The 23,345-nt window shown below is 48.3% G+C and overlaps 8 protein-coding genes across 8 annotated transcripts; 5 read left to right on the plus strand and 3 right to left on the minus strand.

Moving 5' to 3' along the window:
* Window positions 1-235: 235 nt before the first annotated feature.
* Window positions 236-1,010, minus strand: TrAFT101_004475 (uncharacterized protein). The gene has a single exon (XM_024907191.2). The coding sequence runs from the start codon at window positions 944-946 to the stop codon at window positions 413-415; it is 534 nt and encodes a 177-aa protein (XP_024765727.1). The 5' UTR covers window positions 947-1,010; the 3' UTR covers window positions 236-412.
* A 651-nt stretch (window positions 1,011-1,661) lies between these two features.
* On the minus strand, window positions 1,662-5,294 carry TrAFT101_004476 (uncharacterized protein). The gene is made up of 3 exons (XM_066127182.1): window positions 4,940-5,294; window positions 3,119-4,863; window positions 1,662-3,054 (listed from the first exon to the last, which is right to left on the minus strand). The coding sequence occupies exons 1-3, from the start codon at window positions 5,188-5,190 to the stop codon at window positions 1,874-1,876; spliced, it is 3,177 nt and encodes a 1,058-aa protein (XP_065983291.1). The 5' UTR covers window positions 5,191-5,294; the 3' UTR covers window positions 1,662-1,873.
* A 25-nt stretch (window positions 5,295-5,319) lies between these two features.
* On the minus strand, window positions 5,320-6,042 carry TrAFT101_004477 (uncharacterized protein; the record flags this gene model as incomplete). Its single annotated transcript, XM_066127183.1, has 1 exon — window positions 5,320-6,042. One exon carries the CDS (start codon window positions 6,040-6,042, stop codon window positions 5,707-5,709), a length of 336 nt encoding a protein of 111 aa, XP_065983292.1. The 3' UTR covers window positions 5,320-5,706.
* Window positions 6,043-8,625: 2,583 nt separating this feature from the next.
* TrAFT101_004478 (uncharacterized protein) lies at window positions 8,626-9,441 on the plus strand (the record flags this gene model as incomplete). The annotated part of the gene is made up of 1 exon (XM_024907190.2): window positions 8,626-9,441. One exon carries the CDS (start codon window positions 8,626-8,628, stop codon window positions 9,439-9,441), a length of 816 nt encoding a protein of 271 aa, XP_024765721.2.
* Window positions 9,442-10,001: 560 nt separating this feature from the next.
* TrAFT101_004479 (uncharacterized protein) lies at window positions 10,002-11,018 on the plus strand (the record flags this gene model as incomplete). The annotated part of the gene is made up of 3 exons (XM_024902214.2): window positions 10,002-10,346; window positions 10,417-10,852; window positions 10,915-11,018. The coding sequence occupies 3 exons, from the start codon at window positions 10,002-10,004 to the stop codon at window positions 11,016-11,018; spliced, it is 885 nt and encodes a 294-aa protein (XP_024765720.2).
* A 2,270-nt stretch (window positions 11,019-13,288) lies between these two features.
* Window positions 13,289-17,187, plus strand: TrAFT101_004480 (uncharacterized protein). Its single transcript, XM_066127184.1, has 10 exons — window positions 13,289-13,630; window positions 13,694-14,151; window positions 14,205-15,168; window positions 15,219-15,713; window positions 15,782-15,965; window positions 16,107-16,145; window positions 16,199-16,463; window positions 16,514-16,650; window positions 16,705-16,827; window positions 16,889-17,187. Exons 1-10 carry the CDS (start codon window positions 13,299-13,301, stop codon window positions 17,165-17,167), a joined length of 3,276 nt encoding a protein of 1,091 aa, XP_065983293.1. The 5' UTR covers window positions 13,289-13,298; the 3' UTR covers window positions 17,168-17,187.
* A 1,753-nt stretch (window positions 17,188-18,940) lies between these two features.
* On the plus strand, window positions 18,941-20,205 carry TrAFT101_004481 (uncharacterized protein; the record flags this gene model as incomplete). The annotated part of the gene is made up of 2 exons (XM_066127185.1): window positions 18,941-19,159; window positions 19,231-20,205. The coding sequence occupies 2 exons, from the start codon at window positions 18,941-18,943 to the stop codon at window positions 20,203-20,205; spliced, it is 1,194 nt and encodes a 397-aa protein (XP_065983294.1).
* An 867-nt stretch (window positions 20,206-21,072) lies between these two features.
* On the plus strand, window positions 21,073-22,958 carry TrAFT101_004482 (uncharacterized protein). Its single transcript, XM_024901625.2, has 3 exons — window positions 21,073-21,477; window positions 21,558-22,071; window positions 22,135-22,958. The coding sequence occupies exons 1-3, from the start codon at window positions 21,175-21,177 to the stop codon at window positions 22,803-22,805; spliced, it is 1,488 nt and encodes a 495-aa protein (XP_024765717.1). The 5' UTR covers window positions 21,073-21,174; the 3' UTR covers window positions 22,806-22,958.
* Window positions 22,959-23,345: the final 387 nt, after the last annotated feature.

Raw genomic sequence — 23,345 nt, forward strand, 5'->3', positions numbered from 1 at the left:
GGTTCTCTTTCCAGAACCTCCCAGGCACTCCACAACTTTTAGTGCCTGGCAATCGCGATGTCGGAACCCGACCTTAGCCGCCCATGGCCAAGCCAGCGGGGTTCCATTAGAGTTCCACCCAAAAGCTTCGGCAATGAGTCAAGTCGGGAGAAGTTGCGCCTTTCTAACGACAAGTAGACGCCCAAGTGTCCATCGCAAATAGAGTGGAATTGCCTTTCGGCTATAATTGAAGCCGCCCAGTATCTAAGTGGCTAATCAAAGTCGCGAGACAGGCATTGAAAGGAGGCAATTCACAACGAGAGTGTCTCAAAGGCGCGCCTTGTATCCATCTAAAAGTCTATCAAATATGCACAACCCGCCATCTATCATCACAACTCCCTCTATGATATATACAAGTATGCCATGTTCCCATCTAAACCTTGGTCTCTCCATTCTCCTTAGGCTTGCCGCCGCTCTGTCTCACAAACTTGGTATGGTGTCCCTTTGTCACAATCGTCTTCTTCTCCTCTCCATCCACCACCTCGACCTTCTGAATCAAAATCGTCACAAAGGCCATTGACCCTCCGACTTTTTCTGCCGTTGCCACAATCTCAACGACGTCTCCTGCTCCTGCCGAGCTGCTCAAGTAGCTGATGTGCATGTCGACGCTCGCGCCCGTCTTTTCCCTCAAGTCCCATGATGCAATGGCCAGCCCGGTTGTGAAGTCTATGAATGCCGCTGAAACTGCGCCGTGAAGGCCTCCCTTGGAGTTTAGATGTGTAGGCGTAAGAGTAAGACGGCTGACGACTGTGCCAGCGACAACGGATGTCTGCTTTACACCGGATAAGAAAATGTTGTAGATGGCGCTATTTTGAGTGAGCCAATTTGACAGCTGTTCAACGTGGGCTGTTCGCTTGGCTTCGAGCTCTGCCTGCTCGATGGATTGTTGTGATTGCTGGGAAGCCATATCTGCGTTTCTTTCCCTCTCCAGTCTTTGTTCAAATATGAAGTAGTGGTGAGAATTAAGATGAGCTATTGATATGAAGTGCTGAGGTTGAGGCCCAGCTCCACCTGAGAATTTTCAGTGGGGAACATTGCGCTACTCATGGCCAACTTGGTGGTGTTAGCCGTGGCAAAGGAACTCACGCATACACAAGATGGAATCATGGAACGCCGTATCGGCAACCTCAATTATAATTCATTCATTTTCTTCCATTTCCATATAGCTATATTAAACTTTGGACTCTATCTAAATTCATCTCTGTACGCTTGGTGCGTGCGGCTGCCGCCGTCGCCTTTGCGTAAACATGAATTCGGCCTCTTACACACGAAAGCTTTCAGCGTCAAGCAAACAAATTGATTTATAAATTGTCTCCTCTATCTAATTTCCGTTGGCTTGCATTTGTGACTGGGCTTAGTAATAAAGTTTTAATTACAACTACCGCCCATGGTATATCTTCGAAAGGGAGGGAAGCTTGCTGAAAGCTTTATATCATTGCCTGTTGCAAATATGAATGCCTTATAATCGCGAGCAAACCATAATGATCTTTTACAGAACTTCATATTTTAGCTGAGGGAGTAGAGGCTTCGGGCAACCTGGGAAAAGGTGTCTCCCAAGGTTTTTCTCTACCTTTCCGTTACGATAGCTTTCCTTTATGTTAGAGCATTCATATAGAAACAAGCCCAATATCAGTGAGGCGGTAGGTATAAGTACACTTTATTTGAAAGTCTCACAAATAAACAGCTCCATGCGTATTGTTTTTACTCAAATATTAGTCTTGTAAGATTATCCGAGCTACACTAAAATAATACATCCCATCCAGTACTGTCTGTGATGAGATGCCAAAGCAATAGCATCAGTTCACATCATATCCATCATGCATTTCACATTAGATTACAGCGCAACGGCAATCGCCCAGCCAATCGCGAAAACACCAGCTACGATGCTGATCTCCAATCGAGCACCTGAGCTTGGGGGCACGGCTGGACCAGTAGGCTGGCTTCCACCGCCGTTACCGCCGCCGTTGCCACCACCGTTGCCACCACTTCCACCAGAGCCGCCGCCAGAGCCGCCGCTACCTCCTGAGCCTCCTGATCCTCCTGATCCTCCTGATCCTCCAGAACCTCCAGAACCTCCAGAACCTCCAGAACCTCCAGAACCTCCTGAGCCGCCACCGGAGCCGCCGCTGCCACCGCTGCCACCACTTCCGCAGCTGGAGCCGGTTGAACCTGTGGCACAAGCACAGACTGAAGAAGCTCCGGTAATAACCGCTTCTAGAGATGCTGCTGGGCACGCCGTCGCGACACATGGAACGAGGATCTGGCTCAGCTTGGCTTGAGCTGCAGGTTGGCACTGGCAGGCGTAGTCGTTAACACCGCAAGAAATGACCGGAGCAGCGCTGGTAAAGCAAGCTTGAGCACACGAGGGAACAGCTGAGGTAGCAACGGCACCGCAGTCAGGAGATGCTGAGTTGCAGGTAGGGCTGGCACCACCACTTCCTCCACTTCCTCCAGTTGGAGATCCATTGCCGCCGGTGCCTGTGGGACTTCCAGAACCTCCAGAACCGCCACCACCTGGGCCAGAAGGACTACCTGTCGCACATGTTCCAGGAGCAAGAGTGGGTGGACCATTGGCGCAAGCACACACGGAACTAGCTCCAGTAATGACGGCTTGGAGCGAAGCTGCAGGGCAAGCTGTAGCCACGCATGGAACGAGGAGCTGGGTCAAGCTAGACTGAGCGGCAGGCTTGCACTGGCAGGCGTAATCTTGAACATCACATCCAACATTAGGGGCGGCGGATGTGAAGCACTTTTGAGCACACGAAGGGACTGCTGAGCTGGCCACGGGGCCGCAGTTGGGCGGGACAGTCACTGGCTGGCAGTTAGATGTAGAGCCTGGTTTACCAGGTCCCGTAGTCGTAGGTGGCGGTACGACAGTAGATCCGCCTGTGGGCTGTGATCCGCCGGGTCCTGTTGGTTGTGATCCGCTGGGTCCTGTAGTTTGTGAACCGCTTCCGCCAGGGCCTGAGGTTGCACAGGTACCTGGGCTAGGAGGTGCTGTCGCACAAGCGCATACTAAGAAAGAGAAGGTGTTAGAATAGTGGATTCTCAAAATGTATATAACAAGCTTAATTCTTACCTGATGAAGCTCCAGCAATGACAGCTTGTAGTGAAGCTGCGGGACAAGCGGTAGCAACACAAGGAACCAGAAGCTGAGTCAAAGAGCTCTGAGCTGCAGGCTGGCACTGGCAAGCATAGTCATGAACGTCACATGGGATCTTTGGAGCTGCGCTCGTAAAGCAAGCTTGGGCGCAAGAAGGAACAGCTGTGGTGGCAACGGCACCACAGTCTGCAGTAGTTCCTGTGCATAGCGGGCCTGTGGTTGTAGGGGGAGCGGAGGTAGTTCCGCTACCTCCCGGAGGAGCTGAAGAGGACTTGATGGACGAGCTGGACGAGCTGGACGAGCTGGATGAGCTGGATGAGCTGGATGAGCTGGAACCTCCAGTGGTGGTGGGAGGCTTGCTGGTGGTAGGAGGGGCACTAGTAGTAGAACCCCCTGTGCAAGGAGTTGTTGGGTGCGCAGTGACACAATCGCAGAGAGAGCTGACCTGGGGGAGAACGCCAAGTGCGCCTCCTCCACAGTTACCCAAGACGCAGTTGATAGCTGCAGCCTGAATAACGCTGTTCTTGCTGCATTGGCACTCGTAGTCGGAGAGAGCGCAGCTAGCTTGAGTCACGGCAGCAGACTCAATACACGGTTTCGCACAAGCAGACACAGCATCGGCGCTGGCTTGGCATGGAGAAGTTGAGTCGCAGCCACCAGTTGTAGTTGGGGGCGCTGAGGTAATTGGACCAGTCGTCGTTGTGGGTGGCTCTGTAGTAGTAGGAGGCTCAGAGGTAGGGGGCTCACTGGTAGTAGGAGGCGCGCTGGTAGTAGAACCCCCTGTGCAAGGAGTTGTTGGGTGCGCAGTGACACAATCGCAGAGAGAGCTAACCTGAGGGAGAACGCCAAGTGCGCCTCCTCCACAGTTACCCAAGACGCAGTTGATAGCTGCAGCCTGAATAACGCTGTTCTTGCTGCATTGGCACTCGTAGTCGGAGAGAGCGCAGCTAGCCTGAGTTACGGCAGCAGACTCAATACACGGTTTTGCACAAGCAGATACAGCATCGGCGCTGGCTTGGCATGGAGAAGTTGAGTCGCAGCCACCAGTTGTGGTTGGGGGCGCTGAGGTGATTGGACCAGTCGTCGTTGTGGGTGGCTCTGTAGTAGTAGGAGGCTCAGAGGTAGGGGGCTCACTGGTGGTAGGAGGCTCGCAAGTGGTAGGAGGCTCGCTGGTGGTAGGAGGCGCGCTGGTAGTAGGAGGCGCGCTGGTAGTAGGAGGCGCGCTGGTAGTAGGAGGCGCGCTGGTAGTAGAACCCCCTGTGCAAGGAGTTGTTGGATGGGCTGTAACGCAGGCACATAGAGAGCTAACCTGAGGGAGAACGCCAAATGCGCCTCCTCCACAGTTACCCAAGACGCAGTTGATAGCTGCAGCCTGAATAACGCTGTTCTTGCTGCATTGGCACTCGTAGTCGGAGAGAGCGCAGCTAGCTTGAGTCACGGCAGCAGACTCAATGCATGGCTTTGCACAAGCAGATACAGCGTCGGCACTAGCCTGGCAGGGCGAAGACGCATCACAACCAGAAGTCGTGGTTGGGGGTGGTGCTGTAGTCGGCGGTGTTGTAGTTGGTGGAGCAGTTGTGGGTGGCACGTCTGTCGTGCAGGGAGTAGCAGAAGACGGCGGCTGAGTTGTGGTGACGAATGTTGTGCTTGTAGAGCAAGGTGTGGTAGGATGAGCAGTAACACAAGCACACAATGAAGAAACTTCGTTCAGAACAGCCAGCCTATAGTACCATAGTTGTTAGCACCCCTTATCCAGACATGTATAAATAGAGAAGCTAGATATGGGCTTATACGAACGCTGATGAACCACAGGCACCCAAAACGCAATTGACGGCCGCACCCTGGATGACATCTGTCTTGTCACACTGGCATTGATAGTCTCCTGTAGCACAAGCTGCTTGGGTGACAGCAGCAGACTGAATGCATGCTGTAGCACAAGCCTCGACAGCATCAACGCTGGCCTGGCAAGGCGAGGTGGTATCGCAGCTCCAGCCGGCGACGACTCGAGCGAGGGCTACGAGGCCCACGGCACCGACGTTTTGTCTCATTGTCGGATGCTGAGTAGTGGATATTGGAGAAAAAGACCAATTGGATCTCAGCGGGCTTCAGGACAAGCCCAAGAGAAATCCGGAGTATCAGGCTCAGCGGGTGAACCCAAGACTAGCCTGGAAGCACTTGGGAAAGGCGATCAGCCATCGTGGGGAGAACAGATGGCGAGGAGATGGATATATAGGCGCGGGCTCGGCATGGAGATCCAGAGCGATCGATGCATGATGCCCATGTTCACTTGCTATCCCGCTGGCACCGTCATCGTCCCGCTGAGAGATGCAGGGCAGGAGAGCCCAATACCACTCTCCAACGAGATATTCGTAGTAAAATCTCATGACCTGAGCATGCCAACATTAGCAGCCTCGTATTTAATTTTAAAAATCCTGCGGTTGGTACAGCTCTTCTGCATGATGGCCAGCTAAAGCGACGAAGGATGGGCTACGCACGCGCATTATTGGTCCACCTCGGACGGCGATGGTCCGAATGTAGCATCGAGCAAGACGGTGAGGTGGAGCTCAGTCGATGGAAGGGGTGGTCGCCGAAGAGCGAATCCTTGCCATCCACACTTTGTTATGACGCCTCGACTGTCTTTGGGATTTCTTGGCCGTCGTACTCAGCTGTGATCCAGGCATGATAATGCGGGGAGCGAGCCAACCGATGGCCCGAGAAGATAGTACGAAGACGTCAATGAGCGTCAATTGGGCAGACACTTGCACCAGAGTATGACCAAATATCTCGTATACGAATGCAGCTTCAAGCTTGATTTTAGAGAAGACCTGCAAGTTGGAACCCGCATGATGGGAGCTTCTGTAGTTGCCCCAGATTTTTGTTGTTGGCTGGAGGAGAAGCATGATAGACTGGCTTAGTTCTCACTGCGCTTCGGAAAAAATCTCTTCGTATACCCACATGCCTTTGAAGTCCATTTGGGCGGATATTGTTCCCAATTTGCATTCGACTAGCCCTTGCTCGGCTGGCAATAACCACTGCGGATATGACCATGTAGTATGACTCCGCATTGGCATAGTGTCTCTAAACCCCTGGTTGGATTGCTTTCTATGTCCCCCAAGAGATGATTCTCCGTAGATGCTATTCATGCATGTAACATGGGCCGATCGTCGATGAACAGAATATTTAAAGGTACCTGGTTCTTATTACGGAGAGATCAGCATACATGGAAGCTCGGATACTGCCGAGAGGCGAAACGAAGCACCTTCTCTTTGAGAAACGGCCTCGAATAAGCTCTTCATATGACAGCGGCCAACGTCGACGTATCTGGGGGACGGGGGGACTTCCGATGTGGCTGCTAGAATCATATGCCAGATCGAATCACCCACGATTTTTCTCGACTGAGCCTCGGCCGGTAAGCTCGCTGCCAGGAACAGAGGAGCTATTGGGCAGCTAGCATCGCCAAAGCCCGCAAGCCTCTCCAATTCTGACCAAGTTGGTTGGATGCCAGCCGCAGATTCACTGGCTGCCCGTAACGACCAGAATCCTGACAATGGCATCGAGCTAGGCCTGTAAGAGGAAGGCCAGTGGTGCGTTTGACAGGACGTTGCATCCGAAGCATGGATGTGGTTAGCCTCATCAACCAACGTGGAAGGGCCGCGCGGGGAATCCATGCTCGTTGATTTAGCCCGACGAATCAATATCTCACACGCCCGAGCCGTGAGTAATAGTATCCAACCGTTGAATAGGGAACAGGCCGAGCCACATGTGATGATGAGACTGCAATTTGACAAAATAAGCCAATGATGCTACTGTATGAAGTTGTTAGACCACGGCCATCTTGTGCGGGTGCCTAGAATAGGTACGACTTCACGTTTTGTAGCGCGTCCCGCGTAAGCGACATCAGGGCATCATCGGGCGAAGGAAGGAATGTGTAGCTGGTAATTTCAGGCCCCTGGCACTGCAAAGGGGTTCAATCTAGTTCGCGTTGGTGAAATGGATTCCATGATGAGTTGGGTCAACGTCCTTTTGTCGCGCATGGCCTGATTAACATTGATCCGGAGATGGACGGAGGTATGTCGAGGTACTTTGAGTCTGTACCTCCAGACCTGCGACGGCGAGAATGCAGCAATTACGAGGTCAGTTATTGGAAATAAAAAGAAGAATTCTGATTTACTTAAGGCCGTTGATTGTGCGTGAGGAAAAATATGTAATTCATACCGGAGATATTTCTTCTTGGCGATTTGAATGATTCCGGCAGCACTTTTGCCAAGCTGGTAGAGGCAGCTGTCGGCAGGATTCCAGAATACGAGCTCCATATCCTCTGCATGACCGACCTGACTAATGACGCTCGCCTAATCAATATCATAGCTAAGCGGGCAGCTCACTCTGAAGGAAGCACAGAGATGTCTGAGCATATAAACATATAAACAGGCAAGTAAAGAACGACGTTATCTCATCCCAAGCGCATGCAACGTCCGTGCTTGATGCACTATTGTCGATCTCCCGCTATCTCAGCCACGCTCGTGGCAACTCCACTCCTTATCACACTGCCCATCTCATGATACATGACTCGGTACCCAAGTGGGATCTAAAGGCAGTATCTATTGGTTATTCAGTGCTAGACAGACGTGAACATTGGATATTATAGGGAGATCAGTCTTGATTCTGGAATCCAAATAGCCACAAGGGCTGGTGATTCCAGCTCAGGATACATGTATCCACTTCAAGCTGCGTCCTAACCCGCTGCTGAGAGCAGGATATACTTAAACACGGCTAGGAAAGAAGTAATTGTGCTTGGCAATTCTCTCTGCCACAATGTCTTTTACTAGATGGTATTTATAGAAAGGTGTCGCTATAGCAGATGGAATTTGCGAACTACTATCACTTATACCAGCATGTGCTGGATTGGGGCAATCATTTAAGGCACCTAACATAACGTTACTTCATCAGGTACTCAAATGATCTAAGCGCACTTTGAAATCCAAGATATTTCTTAATTAGCATCAAGTACAATTATCCAGAAACATGATCAACCTTTGCATTGTCTAGACAGAAAAAGTGAAACGCATCTCCCACATGAACTCCTCGTCACTGCAGGGTAGCTAAAGTTGCCGAAGAAAGTGAGATCCGTTCGATATAGCTGCCGGCCGAACCAATGTATTGTCGTACATGCATAAGCTCCCCAACGAGTAAGCTCATACAATTGATCAAATCTTTCTACCTAATTTGGAAGAAATACACGCCGTATCTATCGGCTCCACGGGGTATTGATCTCACATTTACGTGAAAAGACGACACCAGAATAGTGAAGAGTAAGAGTCAATTGCCCCGCATGGCGTCATAACAGCTTATACATCACTACACCAGTTACTAAGAGTTCTTCCGGCACAAAGCCGAACAACAGCTATATCAAGGAATTCAAGCTCCTCAACCGAGGCATAGTTGAATTGGTATCACATCGAACATCTTGAACTACACCCGCCAACATGTCTGAGCAGCACAATGCCCCGCAGCCTACATTGGATCATATCGTGATCCTCGTCTCAGCTAGCGACCTGTTGGAGCTTCCTGAGCGCCTCAAAGACTCATTCGTTGTTAGCCCTGGAGGGACTCATGCAGGTGGCGACACATTCAACAAGCTGATACTCTTTGAAGACGGCGTCTACATTGAACTCATCGCATTCGTCGAGGGCATCAGCCCCGAAGTGCGCGCAAAGCATCGATGGGGTGGCCAGCTGGAGAACACCATTGTTGACTGGGCATACACTTTGCTTCACGAAAGTGACTTTGGAGCTGTTCAGCAGAGAGTCAAGGATGCAAACGCCGGGCTGACGTACAACGACCCGGTGCCCGGAGGCAGGACGAGGCCAGACGGAGTTGTTCTGAAGTGGGCTCTTGGCGTTGCTCAAGATGCAAATGGCAACGGAGTAGAACCTGGTCATTTGCCTTTCTGGTGCCTGGACAGAACGCCGCGCCGCAATAGAGTGCCCTATGAGGAGGACAAGGCCCAGACGCAGCATCCCTCGGGAGCGCACGGTATTTCTCGGCTGCGCCTCAACCTGCCTGCAGAGCAGCTATCGCAACTACAGAAGGTGTATGCTGCGATTCACAACGTTGAAAATACAGCAGCAGGCGAAAAGGAGTGGCGGTTCAGCACTCCAAATGGTTCGGCACAGGCGCGGCATACGCTGGGAGTGGCCTCTGAAAGCGGGCCAAAGATCAAGCTGGCTGTCAAGGGGAGCGTTGGAAGCCCGTCATTCCTTGAGCTGCTGCCGAACATTGTGGTGAAGTTTGAGGAATAAAAGGTGCCAGCTGAGCTTGTCATTTCACTTCAGAATATCTGACTAGGACTGGAGTAGGTATTCCCGCCTGGGTAGGTAGGTAGGCATAGAACGTTTCAAAAGCAACTATATGGCTAAGACCCTAGTTAATGGGTATTTTACAATATGGGATTGAATACAAAGAGCTACGCTTCACTTATTTTGGGAATCAGCATTCACTTCTTCTGGACGTTGACAATCGAACTTTGCAGTGGAAGTGATGCCATCTATACAGTGTGCAAATGATTACTAGATACAGTACGAGCTACAAGCATTAGGCCAATGTTTACGCCTGCTTACGCTCGTACCCAAGGTATGTGGCACAAAGTACTTGGTACTAACTCAGCCTACAAGCTTCCAACGCGACGCGACAGAGCTGCTGCCAAAGATCGCTGTATCGAATCGCGGCCTTGTTACGACCACGTTGCTGCTTTCTAGACGAATTTTTGGCGCTTCGAATAGCTCGAGCCTGCATTATCGAAGCTGGATCCGACTTCTTGAGCCTCAATTCGAACTGTGGCACCGCCACGACTACCTCCAACATGCCGTCCGAAGAGATCGAAAAGACCCACGAGGATGTTCCCAGCACGCAAGGCGACGTCGAGATGGAAGAAACCGACAATCCCGTCCAGATCGTAGAGTCGACAAACCCCGACGAGAGCACCGAGCGCGCTCCACCAGCGCAAATGACCACAGCGGAGGACGTCGACGCAGAGGCAGATCCAGCGGAGGAAGAGCGCAAGACGTTTGCCAACCACCTGAAGAGTCCCATCGTCACCCTAATAGTTGGCAAAAACGAGCCCGCGGTCCTTAAAGCACACCAAGCCTTCCTCGTGCGAAGCCCGTACTTTGAAGACATTTGCAACGCCTTCACCGAAGACGGCAGCGTACGGCTTCCCTCTTCTGCTATGCGCTGCCTGGGGAACCATGGAATGTTTTAACAAAACTTATCTCTAGCCTCGCCAAATCGAGCTCCCAGACGAAGATGTCGACGCCGTCGGCTGCTTTCTCGAATTCCTATATACAGATGAATATTTCCCCCGCAAGCTTCCCGGCCAGCGAAGTCTCGAAAACGATCCCTCTGTCCCCGCCGTCGACGACTCCGGCATTCAGCTGCTCAAGCACGCGAGGATATATACCCTGGCCCAGAAATGGGGCGTCGCCGCTCTGCAGACGCTCTCTTCATCGAAAATCTACTGTATTAATTCCACGGTTAAAGGCGAGATCGAGTATGCGCGGTATATTTATGCGCACACTGCGGCCGACGATACCACGATTCGTGCACCGGTGGCCAATTTCTGGGCTACAAGATCACATACGCTACGGTCCGAGGCCGAGGACGAATTCAAGGCGCTTTGTCTGGAATTCCCGCAGTTTGGTTTCGATATCTTGAGTAAGTCCTCGATGCCGCCGCATGGACATGTTGAGAGAGTAGACAAAACTAACATTGTGCAGCGCGTGTGTTGGATGACAAGCTCAGGAGAGAGCGCAACGAGAAGTTGCACCCTTCCACTAGCAGCGTTCGCAAACGACCTCGCCACGGCAGCGGTGGTGTGTAATAAAGTTAACAGAAATCATGACTCTCCATTTACGGCCGTTCTCCTTTTTTTTTGTTCCCGGGCTTGGGTTTTGGCATGCAGCGCATATACTTGGTTTTGTCTACTTGAGGCAATATTTGGCGCCTCTCACTGGCTCTGTGTAAGATGAGGCAGATTGAATGTGATACTGTATTAGACCAATTATATTTGCTAGCCTGGCGCATGCATTTGGCATTCGCTGCGCAGGATTTGGATTTGAGCGTGCATATAATAAACGTTGCTTAACCTTGATACTTTCATTCTTTTCATGAAAAAGGAGAGGAGCTTACAGACTGGCTTGGAAGTTGTGGCATTTCGCCCAAAGAGGCACTGCCTCTGAGTGTTCTTAGATCACATTCAATCACCCTCGCTGTGCTCTCTCTCTCTCTCTCTTTTCTCTCTTCTTTTTCTCTTTGAATCTGTCTCATCGAATCGCGCATGAAAAGGTTAGAGTCAAACTTTGGTGGGGGTTTTTCATACTGATGGCTGAAAAGCTCGACTTACCGCGAGTGCCGCGAGAACTTGTATGCTCCCCTTCCATTAGTACTCTGTCCTAAGATATCTTAGGCTCATGTTGACTGCATGTAAAGCCGCGGCTGTAGAAGTTCATGCACGCTAGCGGGACGCTCTTGTTAATGCTAACACGATGAAGAATGCGGAGAAGATGCTCTCTAGAAGTATGTACCGCCGATCAGCTACTGACCTGCCAGTTTGATAGGCCGGCTTTGGGAGTGTGTATGCAAGCCGACGAGACTACTTTGCACGCTAGGAATACTAATGTTTTGGCGTTTGTCAAAACTGGCTGCCACAGATTACTTTGACTACCACAAGCCAGGGGTAGTGAATATAGCCATGTAAGTCGTTTGGGTGCCCGGCATGAATTTGTGGCCAAGCATGGTGCTGACGCTGCTTCTAGGTTTGGTATATCCCTCCCTATCTAGGTATTCAGGCAGTTTATCAAGTATTCCCAGCGGACCAAGGGAATAAATAGCTGTTTGCCAAGCCGCGACCACTGCCTGCTCAACAGAAAGGCCAACAGAAGTGGGTTTGAGACCGAGCACTGCCACATACACTCCGCAAGCCATTCCGACTAACCCGTGGAGTCCAAGGAGGTGAATTGATTTGTACTGCACAAAGAACCGCAGCGATTGATTCTTCTCTTCCTCTGCGCTTACTGTACTGAAGACGTAGGGGGCAGCCTTTGTCGTTTTAGACCTAAACGCCGCATGCCTTAATATCTGCCATGTGGAGTCTTGCTGCAAAGGGTCCTACTCCATTTAGTTTCCGCCGGTACCTTGCCTACAGCATGCTACCCCTCTTTTTCTTTCACCGACAGCAAGAAACTGCTGCCGTGTTTTGCCCATTTGACCTTGATTGGTTCACCGCAGCCACCGAGTCGTGCGTATGGAATTCTAGAATGTCTGTCAAAGGGATATGGATCATTCGTTGCCTTCATGCTGTCCATGGTGAAATATGCATTGCTGCCTGATCTGCTGATCTGCCGGCTTGCCAGATGAACTGGTTTCTGGAACGTGAGAGAAGCCATGGGTACATGTAACAATGTTCGGCATGGCGGCCCTTTCGTCTATACCGGCATTGAGCCTCAGTTTGCAGCTTCGAGGACCCCTGTTCCCGATGGAATGTTCCACTAAAGGAGTTTTAGACCGAGTTGCTGCAAGCAGTAGGAGAGTCTTTGATAGGCGGCTCCCACATGGTAAGTTGTGACATTGCAGCAACGCAAGGCTCGATTTGGCTATAGGTAAGGATCAACAGTAGACGCTCCAGTGATGTGCTTACTGTCAACCAAGCCTAATTGCTGGTCGATCGATGCAATAGCACTTGTTCCAATCAAGCATAAGCCGTTCATCTGTCACGTTTGCATCGCCATTTGAGAATCCCATCCTCGGTTCACCGCTATTATGTCAATATTCGCGCTTTAGTATAATTGGGGCAAAGTACGGAGTAGGGGGGGTGTCCACTAGCTATATCGTGAACCGCCGAATAATAAACGGACACGAATTTATTTTTCTGTCGTTGTTTCAATGCCGAATCGGCTCGCTCATCTCGTATATCTATGGAACGCATAGAACAAATTTTTACTTGTTCCATGTCGACTCGCAAGACGCATGTACTATAATTACGCTGCATCTGCGCGCGCGAAACTCCCCCTAAAAATTCCTTCTATAACCAACTTGAAACTAGGCTGTCGCCTCTTCCCCTTTATGGACGGCGCTCTGCTACCGACTTCCAATTTCCAGCACCATGGCCGAATTCGATGAAATCAAGGATCGAGATCCTTATACGTTTATTCCGGCTGATGAATTCTTCAATCATATCGACAACGACTTGTTTGATTCATGTATTAGACAGCCCGAGAGAGCTTCATTTGATGAGGCTGACCAGCCAAAAATACAGATCAACGGCGAAGCGAGAAATGTGTTTCAGCATGGCAAAATTTTTCGGCTACATGAACCACTGGAAGATGAGCCAGATGAAGAATCTCTGCTATTGATAGAATTTATACGACCTCAAGTTTGGAGAATTCGCTTCAATCCTGCTGCCGCAAGTAAATGTTGCTTTAAAGATGAGAACAGGTAAGGCAGCATTCGATCAATCTGTTATAGGAATTTGTTGACTCAATCTCCCACTGCCAATAGTCGTGCTATTGCATGCCCTAGCATGTCCGAACTTATTACGAAATTGGATGATTTTGAAGGGCTTGACTGGAGAGTTGAGCTGATATCCAATGTTCCGTCATACTACATTTTACAATCCGTGAAGACTGGTGCTGAGAAACCAGAGGTTCAGCTTTGGATTCAGAAACGGCCATTTCAGATCACTGCTATCAGACCTGTAAAAAATAGCCGTATCGTCGAAAAGTTTTCCATACCTAGTACCATTGACGAGGCTATTCGGCCGCAGGTTGACTTTCAGCCACTTCAAGGCGTTGAAAAGGCTGTCATCTGGAAGACCAAGCCCAAGCCGCTCAAGTACGTATCTCGTGGTAGTGCGACTATCCTGTCTGTAGAAACTCCTGCTACGGCGCATTATATGGGATTTGGAGAACAGGGAGGACGAAACTTGTTCAAATCAAATACATACATGAATTATTTCAGTGAGTTGATAGAGCAAAGCTATAGTAAAACTATGCTGACTATTTTCCACAAGATTTTGACAACATGAAATACCAAAATGTCTACGGCAATGGTCCTTTAGATGAACGAGAGCCGCTCTACCACACAGAACCTTTTTGGATGGAAGTTGCTAGCCACATTGGATTCCAATCTGTTCTCGCAACAATGATTGACAATTACTCTCATACTTGCCTTGACGTCCGAAAAACACACCAAAGAACAATTCGAATTGCCACGAGGTTTAACGAGTTTAATTGCATGATTGTAGCCGCGGATAAGATTTCTGAGCTTCTCAATGTATATACATCAATCGTTGGTAAGCCCAGCCTGAAACCAAGATATGTTCTTGGGTATCATCAAGGATGCTATGGGTATGATACGAAAGAGGCGGTTATGCAATGCGCTCAGAATTACCGCGATGCTCAATTTCCGCTTGATGCAATCCACATAGATGTGGATATTCAGAGAGAACATAAAACTTTCACCATTGACGACCGGCCTGGGCATTTCCCCAAACCTAAAGAGATGTTTGATACACTTAGAAAACAAGGTGTAAAATGCTGTACAAATATCACGCCTCATATTAATTCTGCCGAAGACCCCGAGTATACGACCCTCAACGAGCTCTTGGATAAAAATTACTACATTGAAGATAGGCGAGATCTTGCAAAGTCAGATTTACGCCCGTGGCAAGACAGATATCATTACTGGGACTATGGTAGACGCGTTGTAACAAATCCGTCCGAAACAAGGCCCGACTACAGAATACCAGATAAGACGGATTTATCTGTGACTTATAACTCTGGAAAGCCATTCCACGGCGGAGTCTATTACGGATGGGGCAATGGTGCTCCTGGATACTACCCCAATCTTAACAACCATGAAGTCAGGGAGTGGTGGGGGAAGCAGTTCAAATATCTCTTTGAATGCGGTGTCGAATTCATCTGGCAGGACATGACGTCTCCTTGCATCGCTCCAGAGTATGGAGACATGAAATCGTAAGTAAAGCAGCACAATTTACTGTATTACCGCCACTGACCTAGTTCAGATTCCCCTTTAGACTTCTTCTCGACAGTGATGTTCGACTTAATGAACCCTATGAAGAAGTTGCATTAAAAAGAAAAGCTATTGAGATATGGGCGCTCTACAGCTACAATCTATACGAGGCTACCTTTAATGGTTTACAGAATCTCCATCTCAATGGCACATTGGCAGGAAATAATGATGAGTTAATAACTACCAACCAAGCATTAACAGAGGCAAATGAATTGTCATGGAGAAAAGGCCGACGTAACTTCATCATTGGAAGAGGCAGTTATATCGGAAGCCATAAATTCGCTGGTCTTTGGACGGGAGACAATGCTTCCACTTGGGACTTCCTCTCGACCTCGGTCGTACAAGTCTTGGGCCTTGGACTATCCGGTAACGCAATCTCAGGACAAGATGTCGGAGGTTTTGAATTCATTGAGCCAGATCATAACTGGGCGAATCCGGAGCTTCTGATCCGTTGGTACGGCGCGTACTCTCTGCTACCCTGGTTTCGGTAAGTTGAATAACTGCTTCTCTGATGCTTCATACGACAACAATGTTGACTGAGTATGCCTCGTCTAGTAATCATTATACAAATTATCGAACCTTTCTTGATGGTCCCCACAAGGGCGAAATGAGGAAAGATGGGAAACAGTTCCAAGAGCCGTATGCCTACGACCAACATTACCGAGACAACATGCATCACTTCCACGATCCAAGAGAAGCCTTTCTCTTTCGTGCTGTGCTTCCGGTGTGCAGATATTACGTTCGTCTTCGTTACAGTCTTATGCAGCTGTTATATGATGCTATGTTTGAAAATGCCATAACTGGAATGCCAGTCGCTAGATCCATGGTAGGATACACTGGTGGCGTTATAATTTACTCAGCTAACATGGCTCGTATCTAGATCATAACTGATGACCAAGATGCAACATTATTCTTTGAGGTGAGCTGCCCTTACCAAGGGTTTCATTGACCAAGCTAAATGAAATTATGTAGAATAAATGGTTCACAAACGACCAGTACCTGGTCGGAAATGATATCCTCGTGGCACCACCTCTACGCGCCGAAGCGTTTTTTGACCGCCATGAAGTTTATCTACCATATCCTGATGAATGGTTTCCTATAAATCTTTACCCCGATGAGCCTTTGGGTACAGCTTTAAACCCAGCTATTGAGGGCGGAAGCCGCATCTTCTGCAAATGCAATATTAGCCTCGAAGACGACCATATTCCTAGAATTACTCCAATGTACATTCGCGAAGGTCAGTTTCCCGCTGTCCATAGCGTGGAGAGCTATACTAAGTACAACCAGGCGCCATAATTCCCAAAATCGAGACAAGAGCGAGTACGCCCGACTGGTACCCAAATGGCTATCCACATGCGGGGATAGAGATGAAGGCGCCAGAGGCAAACCCAATCACTTTCCATGTCTATCCGGGAAAAGACAATGTGAGAATTCTCAATTTCATGAATGAAAGGAAGTTTGTGCTGAAACATTGATAGATCTATACAATGTACATTGATGATGGCATATCAACGGATAGCGAGCCGCTGTCCAAAATCCCAAATCTAACAAATGACCCAACGCCTAATGCGGATAAGTACTGCGAAGTTCGCATTAAGCAAGTGAGTAATAGATACAGTCATGCTCACAATGAAAATTCTCTTACGTATTGACATCGACTAGGTCACCATGATTAATACAGAAGAGAAGTGCACTCGAGTGCTCACAATTGAAGCCATACGAAATGGCTACGAGAAATACGAACAAATCGTCGGCGGCGAATACAAGGTGGTTTTCTGGCATAAAGAATCAGCGTATAGTAATGACATTGTTGTTGGGGGCTCGCTTGGGCCCATGTCAGTTCAGCATTTGGAGCGGATTCGAGCAACGGTTGTGAAATTTGCAACGGATATTGTTCATACAAAGGGTGGAATCACAATCACGCTTACTTACGATAATTAGCATTTAATATTTTAGCGGCATTAGAATAGTTAATAAGTTGAGCATTAATAAGTAAATAGCATTATGAAGCATCGTAAAGATTGTATTGCTGTTGTCGCTATGCTCTATTACAATATGATTCCTAGTTATCTTGCCTTCAATTTTGAGATACGTATTATTGTATTTCAAGGAGACTCGGCTGGTATAAGCAAGCCATTGCAACAGCAGATGTATGTATATATCGGGGATAAGGACATTAATTCCGGTGACAAAGCAACGAGCAAAGTTGGGTAGTAGTCGACGAGGCCTCCCATTATAATATGGCTTAGCAGCTATTTTGAAACTGTTTGAGTTTACCTCCTTGAATGAACCAAGTTATACTGAATTGCTTTTTGATATCTTTGTTTCAAGTCATCTCATCCATTGCATGCAGAACAGAGTGTATTTTACACAGCCATAGTGTCACGGGGAGTATCGACCAAGTTTACGAAAATAAATGCCCTTACCTATTGATGTGTAAGTAGCACTACGAATCCTATTTAATCTCGGCTATGATAGATATTGGCTCAAAGGTAAACCCAAAGCAACGCTAATGCTCAACCGACGTGGCTCAGGCGCCAAATCCTACTGCCAGCTAGACATATCACTTGATGTTTCTATTGGAGGCTAAGCGCTCGATTGTCTATTGCGTGATCATGAAGCTGTATTCCTTCTTCTTCGCTTAGACGACCTACCATCTCTACGGGCATATATTAGTTCAAGTAAGGATCGTATAGTATCAAATACAATGCACACAAGCTTTGATTGTGCAAGACTAAAGCCTGGCGCTACTCTATATTCACAGCATCCTTTTGAAATCTGCCTTCGCTAAAATATGCACCCAATCCTAAACGTCACATTAATCAGCACTACGACTCCTTTCAAACGCGGTTGCGAATCCTACGCTGCGCCCTACGTGCACTCGGGATGCCCTCCCGGCTGGGCCCATTTATCTACCATTAGCCTACCTATAAGAGATGCGGGTCCAGTTGTCTGAGGTCGACATTCTAGCATTCTAGGAAGACGCACTGCCGGAATAGGCCTCGAAGTTAGAACTGGTTGCGCGTCATGAAGCTTGTTTTACGGGATATTCCGCCCAATTAATACTCCATCGCGATTTTATTTACACAACATGAATGCATTGCGTATTTTCAGTATTTCGCTCTCTTCTTCCTTGCCCTGCCTAAAGGGCAACTGCATCAAACGGCCGCTGTGCCTTAGTTAGATATGTTTATTAGCGAGGTTGCGGCAGCATCTAAAGGCTAAGCCTTTGGCTACCGGCAGTGGTGGCTGCAAGATACTATATCTCAGTCAGCAACGGCGATTTCCTAGCACAGATAGCGTGCGTCATGGTCAATTGGACGATACGAGGCTGAGTTGGCATATGCCGCGTGGACCTGGTCTCGACTCGCCAATCGCGTGGCAGAAGCCGCCCGCTTCTTGGTTTAGCCTGGTTACGGCTTCAACGATAGGAGCCAGCTATCATCTCCATTCTACTGGTACTAGCAGAGTGTTGTGTAGTAACTAATAATAGAAATAAGGATCCCATGTAAATATGCTAGAGGATTGTTGCTAGTGATTTTTAACTGCGGTTAGGCGTCGACGTAATTCTGTGAGGCGCCTCCGTTGTTAAAAAACTCTGTATGTCGTGAACGAAATCTTTTATATAGACCCAGTGGTGTTGGAAAAAAAATAATTGTTCATCTACAATTCTGACTACTCGCATTGGTTATACACCTCACATCAATAAATCCAATGGCGACTACAACAACTCATGTGGCTGCAACAAGCACGTCGAACGGTGCTTTTCCAGCTTGCACGACTGCAGTGCCAGGCAAGTATGGCGAAGTGCCGGTAGACGCATGCAATTCATCATACAATGCAATCCCAGAGTTTATTCCTGCAGTGGTGGTGTCTGTTCTCTTTGGCACCCTCACCCTCATTCACATTATCGAAGCAGTGGTATATAAAAAGGTGAGTAGTGCTTGATGTCCTGTTATCAACACCACGATTTGTGTTTCAAAGCATTCTTACCTTGACGGCAGGGATACACCTGGGTCTTGATCATGGGCGGCGCTTGGGAAACAGCAGCGTTTATCCTACACGTTGTTGGCGCGCATAACCAACAAAACGTCACGTTTGCCACCATTTGGCAGATTCTCTTTCTGCTGGCGCCACTTTGGATCAATGCCTTTGTCTACATGACTTTTGCACGCATTGTCCATTTTTATATGCCGGATAGAAAAGTATGGATTATCAAAGCCTCTCAAATTTCGAAACTCTTTGTTTTCGCAGACTTCTTTTCGTTCGTCGTCCAGGCCGTAGGTGGTGTCATGGTCTCTCCCAGCTCTTCCGCTTCTATCCAACAGACTGGACTGCATGTCTACGAAGGGGGTATCGGACTTCAGGAATTTTTCATCGCCATCTTCTTGGTCCTCATGATTACATTTCATATTCGCTTCGTAAAGCTTACAGAAGGCCGCCTTTTGCTGCCTGAAGAAGTCAATTTGAATGAAGCAAACGACGGTCGTCGTTATGACAATTTCGAAGACCCTAGAGGCTGCTTCTGGCTACTCTATGCTTTATATGCTGTTTTGGCATTTATTACGGTTCGTGTCTTCCGTTTGGGCTTTAGGGGAGAGATTTTCAAGGCTCACAATATGCTAACCAACGTCTTGCTATCTTCTCAGATGCGTATCATTTACCGATTAATCGAATTTACAAAAGGACTCGACCCTTCCGTTAACCCGCTTCCCTTCCACGAATATTACTTTTACTCTCTCGACGCGTTCCCCATGATGGCTGCTCTCCTGATTTTGGCCATCTTCCACCCGGGTCGTTTTATCAGGGGGCCCAACAGCAGTCTTCGAGATGCAACACGCGCGGAAAAGAAGATTAAAAAGGCCGCAAAGAAAGAGCGCGAACAAGCCAAGAAAGAGCATAAGCAGATGGCAAAAGAGGCAAAGAAGGAGCAAAAGAGGCTGGACCAGGAAGCTAAAAGAGGAGGCGTTTCTGAATAAGCCTGAAGGCATGGCTAGCTGCATCTCTTTTCTATTGGCCTATGGTATCGGTATATCATTTCAGCATGACCATGATGGTCTCACAAACTTTCTTCTTCTTTTTGCTTTTGGTTAAAGACGGCTTGATATTATTGGTTTGCGACTCCAAGTGGCGTTAATCGAGGAGTCTTCCATCCTCATCAAATCCCACATTCGCATACTTCCTGATAGATGGATACACGAGGGAAACTGGTCGCTATATATTTGACACTGGCTGAGACCACCTAATAGACTTACTTTAAAAAACCCGAGTACCTTCTATTTGAGAGATGTGTAGATATCTACAGCTTTTAAACTCCAAATTCCCCAAATTGGGGAAACAGGAAATGCCAGCGGAAGTGGGGCCGAAGTCTTCGGAAGGCGGACCGTCTTTCCCGTTTCATCCGCGTTGGTCCGGAGCCTCTTCAGTATCTTGGCGGTCTAGAGATTCCCCCGCATGTCTTGAGAATGGCTATCGTCATATGCCGTATGACGAGTTCTAGGTATAAGACTAGCATCTTAACTTACCCTCTGTCTCTCCTCTAGAAACGTTGCGCAGCCGTCTACTTTAGAGTCGACCTGCTCGATCTGCCCGGGACAATCACACATGCTCCAGAGCTTCGTCGGAGTAGACCAGTGTCCTAGGCCTAGTACCGAAGCTACGCCTCTTGTGTCATTGAAAGTCTCTGAAGAGCCAATGGGGCAGTTCCTCTGCTAGCCGCACAGCCGAAAGTGGTTATTGCCGTTGCTCAAAGCTTCTCCGCGGCGCCACGGGTCTATAACCCCAGTTTTTGATAAGCATGTGCTTACAGCTCTCCTCAGCAGGTTGCTCTGCTGAATAATTCTGTGCCCCTAAATGAATTTTCTTCCTTCAGAGTTAGAACCTTGGCATGTGGACATTTATGTCTTGGTTTCTGTTTTGTCGAGTCATCTGTTGCCGTAGTTGTCGCGATGGCGGTCCTAGACGAACTCGAGAACGGAACTCCCTTGGAGAGTCTCTCAACTAGCGATGAAGAGACACAAACCCCAAGCATTGACAGCCCTAACCCACTAACTTTCGAGGACCCTCATGATCCCGCGAATCCCAAGAACTGGTCGTTGTTTAGAAAGTTGTTTATTACTTTCATCTGGATAGCGGGAAATCTGGTGGCCTCGGTGTCTTCGAGTATCTTCAGCAGTGGTGCCCAGGCAATTAGCGAAGAGTTTCATGTTGGTACGGAAGTTGTGACTCTAGGAGTCAGTCTATTCGTCGTTGTAAGTTCACCAGCTAAGGGCCCCTCTTGAAATGCATTTTCCTTCGTCTAGATATTTCGACTAACACCATTGTAATTCAGGGCTATTCCGTTGGACCACCATTTTGGAGTCCCATATCCGAACAATTTGGAAGGAGAAAGCCCATGATTGTTGGCATGGCACTTTTTACCCTTTTCTGCATCCCTGTCGCAGTAGGAAAGAACTTGCAAACGATTCTTATCGGCCGGTTCTTCTGTGGAGTTTCTGGCGTAGCACCCATTGCTCTCTTTGGAGGCGGTCTCGTCGATATTTGGCACCCTGAGCAGCGCGCAATTGCCATGGCGACCGTCATTGGCATAGTTCTTGGAGGACCCTTGCTGGCTCCGGTGATGGGCAATTTTATTACTGCTAGTCATCTCGGCTGGCGATGGACCGGATGGCTGAGCTGTATAATGGGAGGGTCATGTACAGTTCTATGTGTCCTTGGATTGCCAGAGACATATCCCCCTATCATCCTACAGAAGAGGCAAAAATTGGATCCAGCCTCACAGAATTCACCAAAGGATACAGATGGATGGAATAGATTTGTCCGCGTGTATCTAGTCCGGCCTTTTGGTACGCTCTCTCTTATGCCCAGGATGCTATTATACTGCGGGTGCTAATACATATCGCTTATAGTCTTACTCGCAACCGAACCCATCTTGGTCCTCATGACCCTCTACCAGGCATTTGTCTATGGCATTCTCTACATCGTCTTCTCTTCATACCCCATCATTTTCCGCGAACAACGTCATTGGAAACTCGGTCTGTCATCTCTTCCCTTCTTGGGTATGATGGTTGGTGTTTTCATCGGCTCTGCTATGATTGTAACACGTACTGTGTTGGTTCAACAAGCGAGCCTTAAAAAGAAAGCTGAAGGCAATTCTGATCCTGCTCAGGCACCAGCACCTGAGAGGCGTTTGCCATTAATGATGGCCGGTAGCGTGCTACTCCCTATCGGGCTCTTTATCTTTGGATGGACTTCTGCTCCCCACATTCCCGTGGTTGGGATGATCATTGGCAGTCTCTTTATTGGCGCCGGTTTGTTGTGTATCTTTGTTACCGCGATGACATATATTCTGGATGTCTATTCGCACATTGCTAACAGCGCACTCGGTGCAAACACCATCGTACGCTCCTTTTTTGCGGCTGGCTTCCCTCTGTTTGCTAGTTACATGTATCATGGTCTTGGCGTTGCATGGGCGTCAAGTGTCTTGGGATTCGTGAGCGTTGCCATGATTCCAATCCCGATTCTCTTTTACAAATATGGGCCGCGAATCAGAGCTCTGTCTAAGAATTTGATGGTATAAGTTGCGTTTTTGTGGGCATCATTTGAGTGGTCTGGATCTGCGGCGCGGGAGTTACGCGAAGTTGATTGTATCCAAATATCTACTATTTATGCAATCCAATAATGAACGTCTTTCTGTTGAGTACTATTTCTTTCTAATGTACATGAATGGACGCAAAAAGCGAAATTCACTTCGATATGATGAGCTTACCTACCTAGTTGTTTGCTACCTCTTATCATGAAAGGCATTGTCTGAGGATAAAAATGATGTGAAGCTGTGTGAGCAGAGCATTGTTATAAATACGCAACACTGTTATACTAATAGAGAGCTTGAGCCTGGCTCCTAGTGATAATTGAAAGGCATTGCGTGAAGTTAAAAATGCTGTGAAGTCGGGGTTCTTCACAGCATTTTTAACTTTGCATGTAATTGAAATGTATTATACGAGGTTAAGAATGCTGTGAAACTCACCACAAAAGGCTATGCTAAGAGAGAGCTTGATTCTTGTCACCGCTCATAATTGTAAGTCGTTGTGCGAGGTTAAAAATGCTGTGAAATCGGTGG

The sequence above is a fragment of the Trichoderma asperellum genome, chromosome 2 (assembly GCF_020647865.1).
Source record: "Trichoderma asperellum chromosome 2, complete sequence".
Lineage (NCBI taxonomy): Eukaryota > Fungi > Ascomycota > Sordariomycetes > Hypocreales > Hypocreaceae > Trichoderma > Trichoderma asperellum.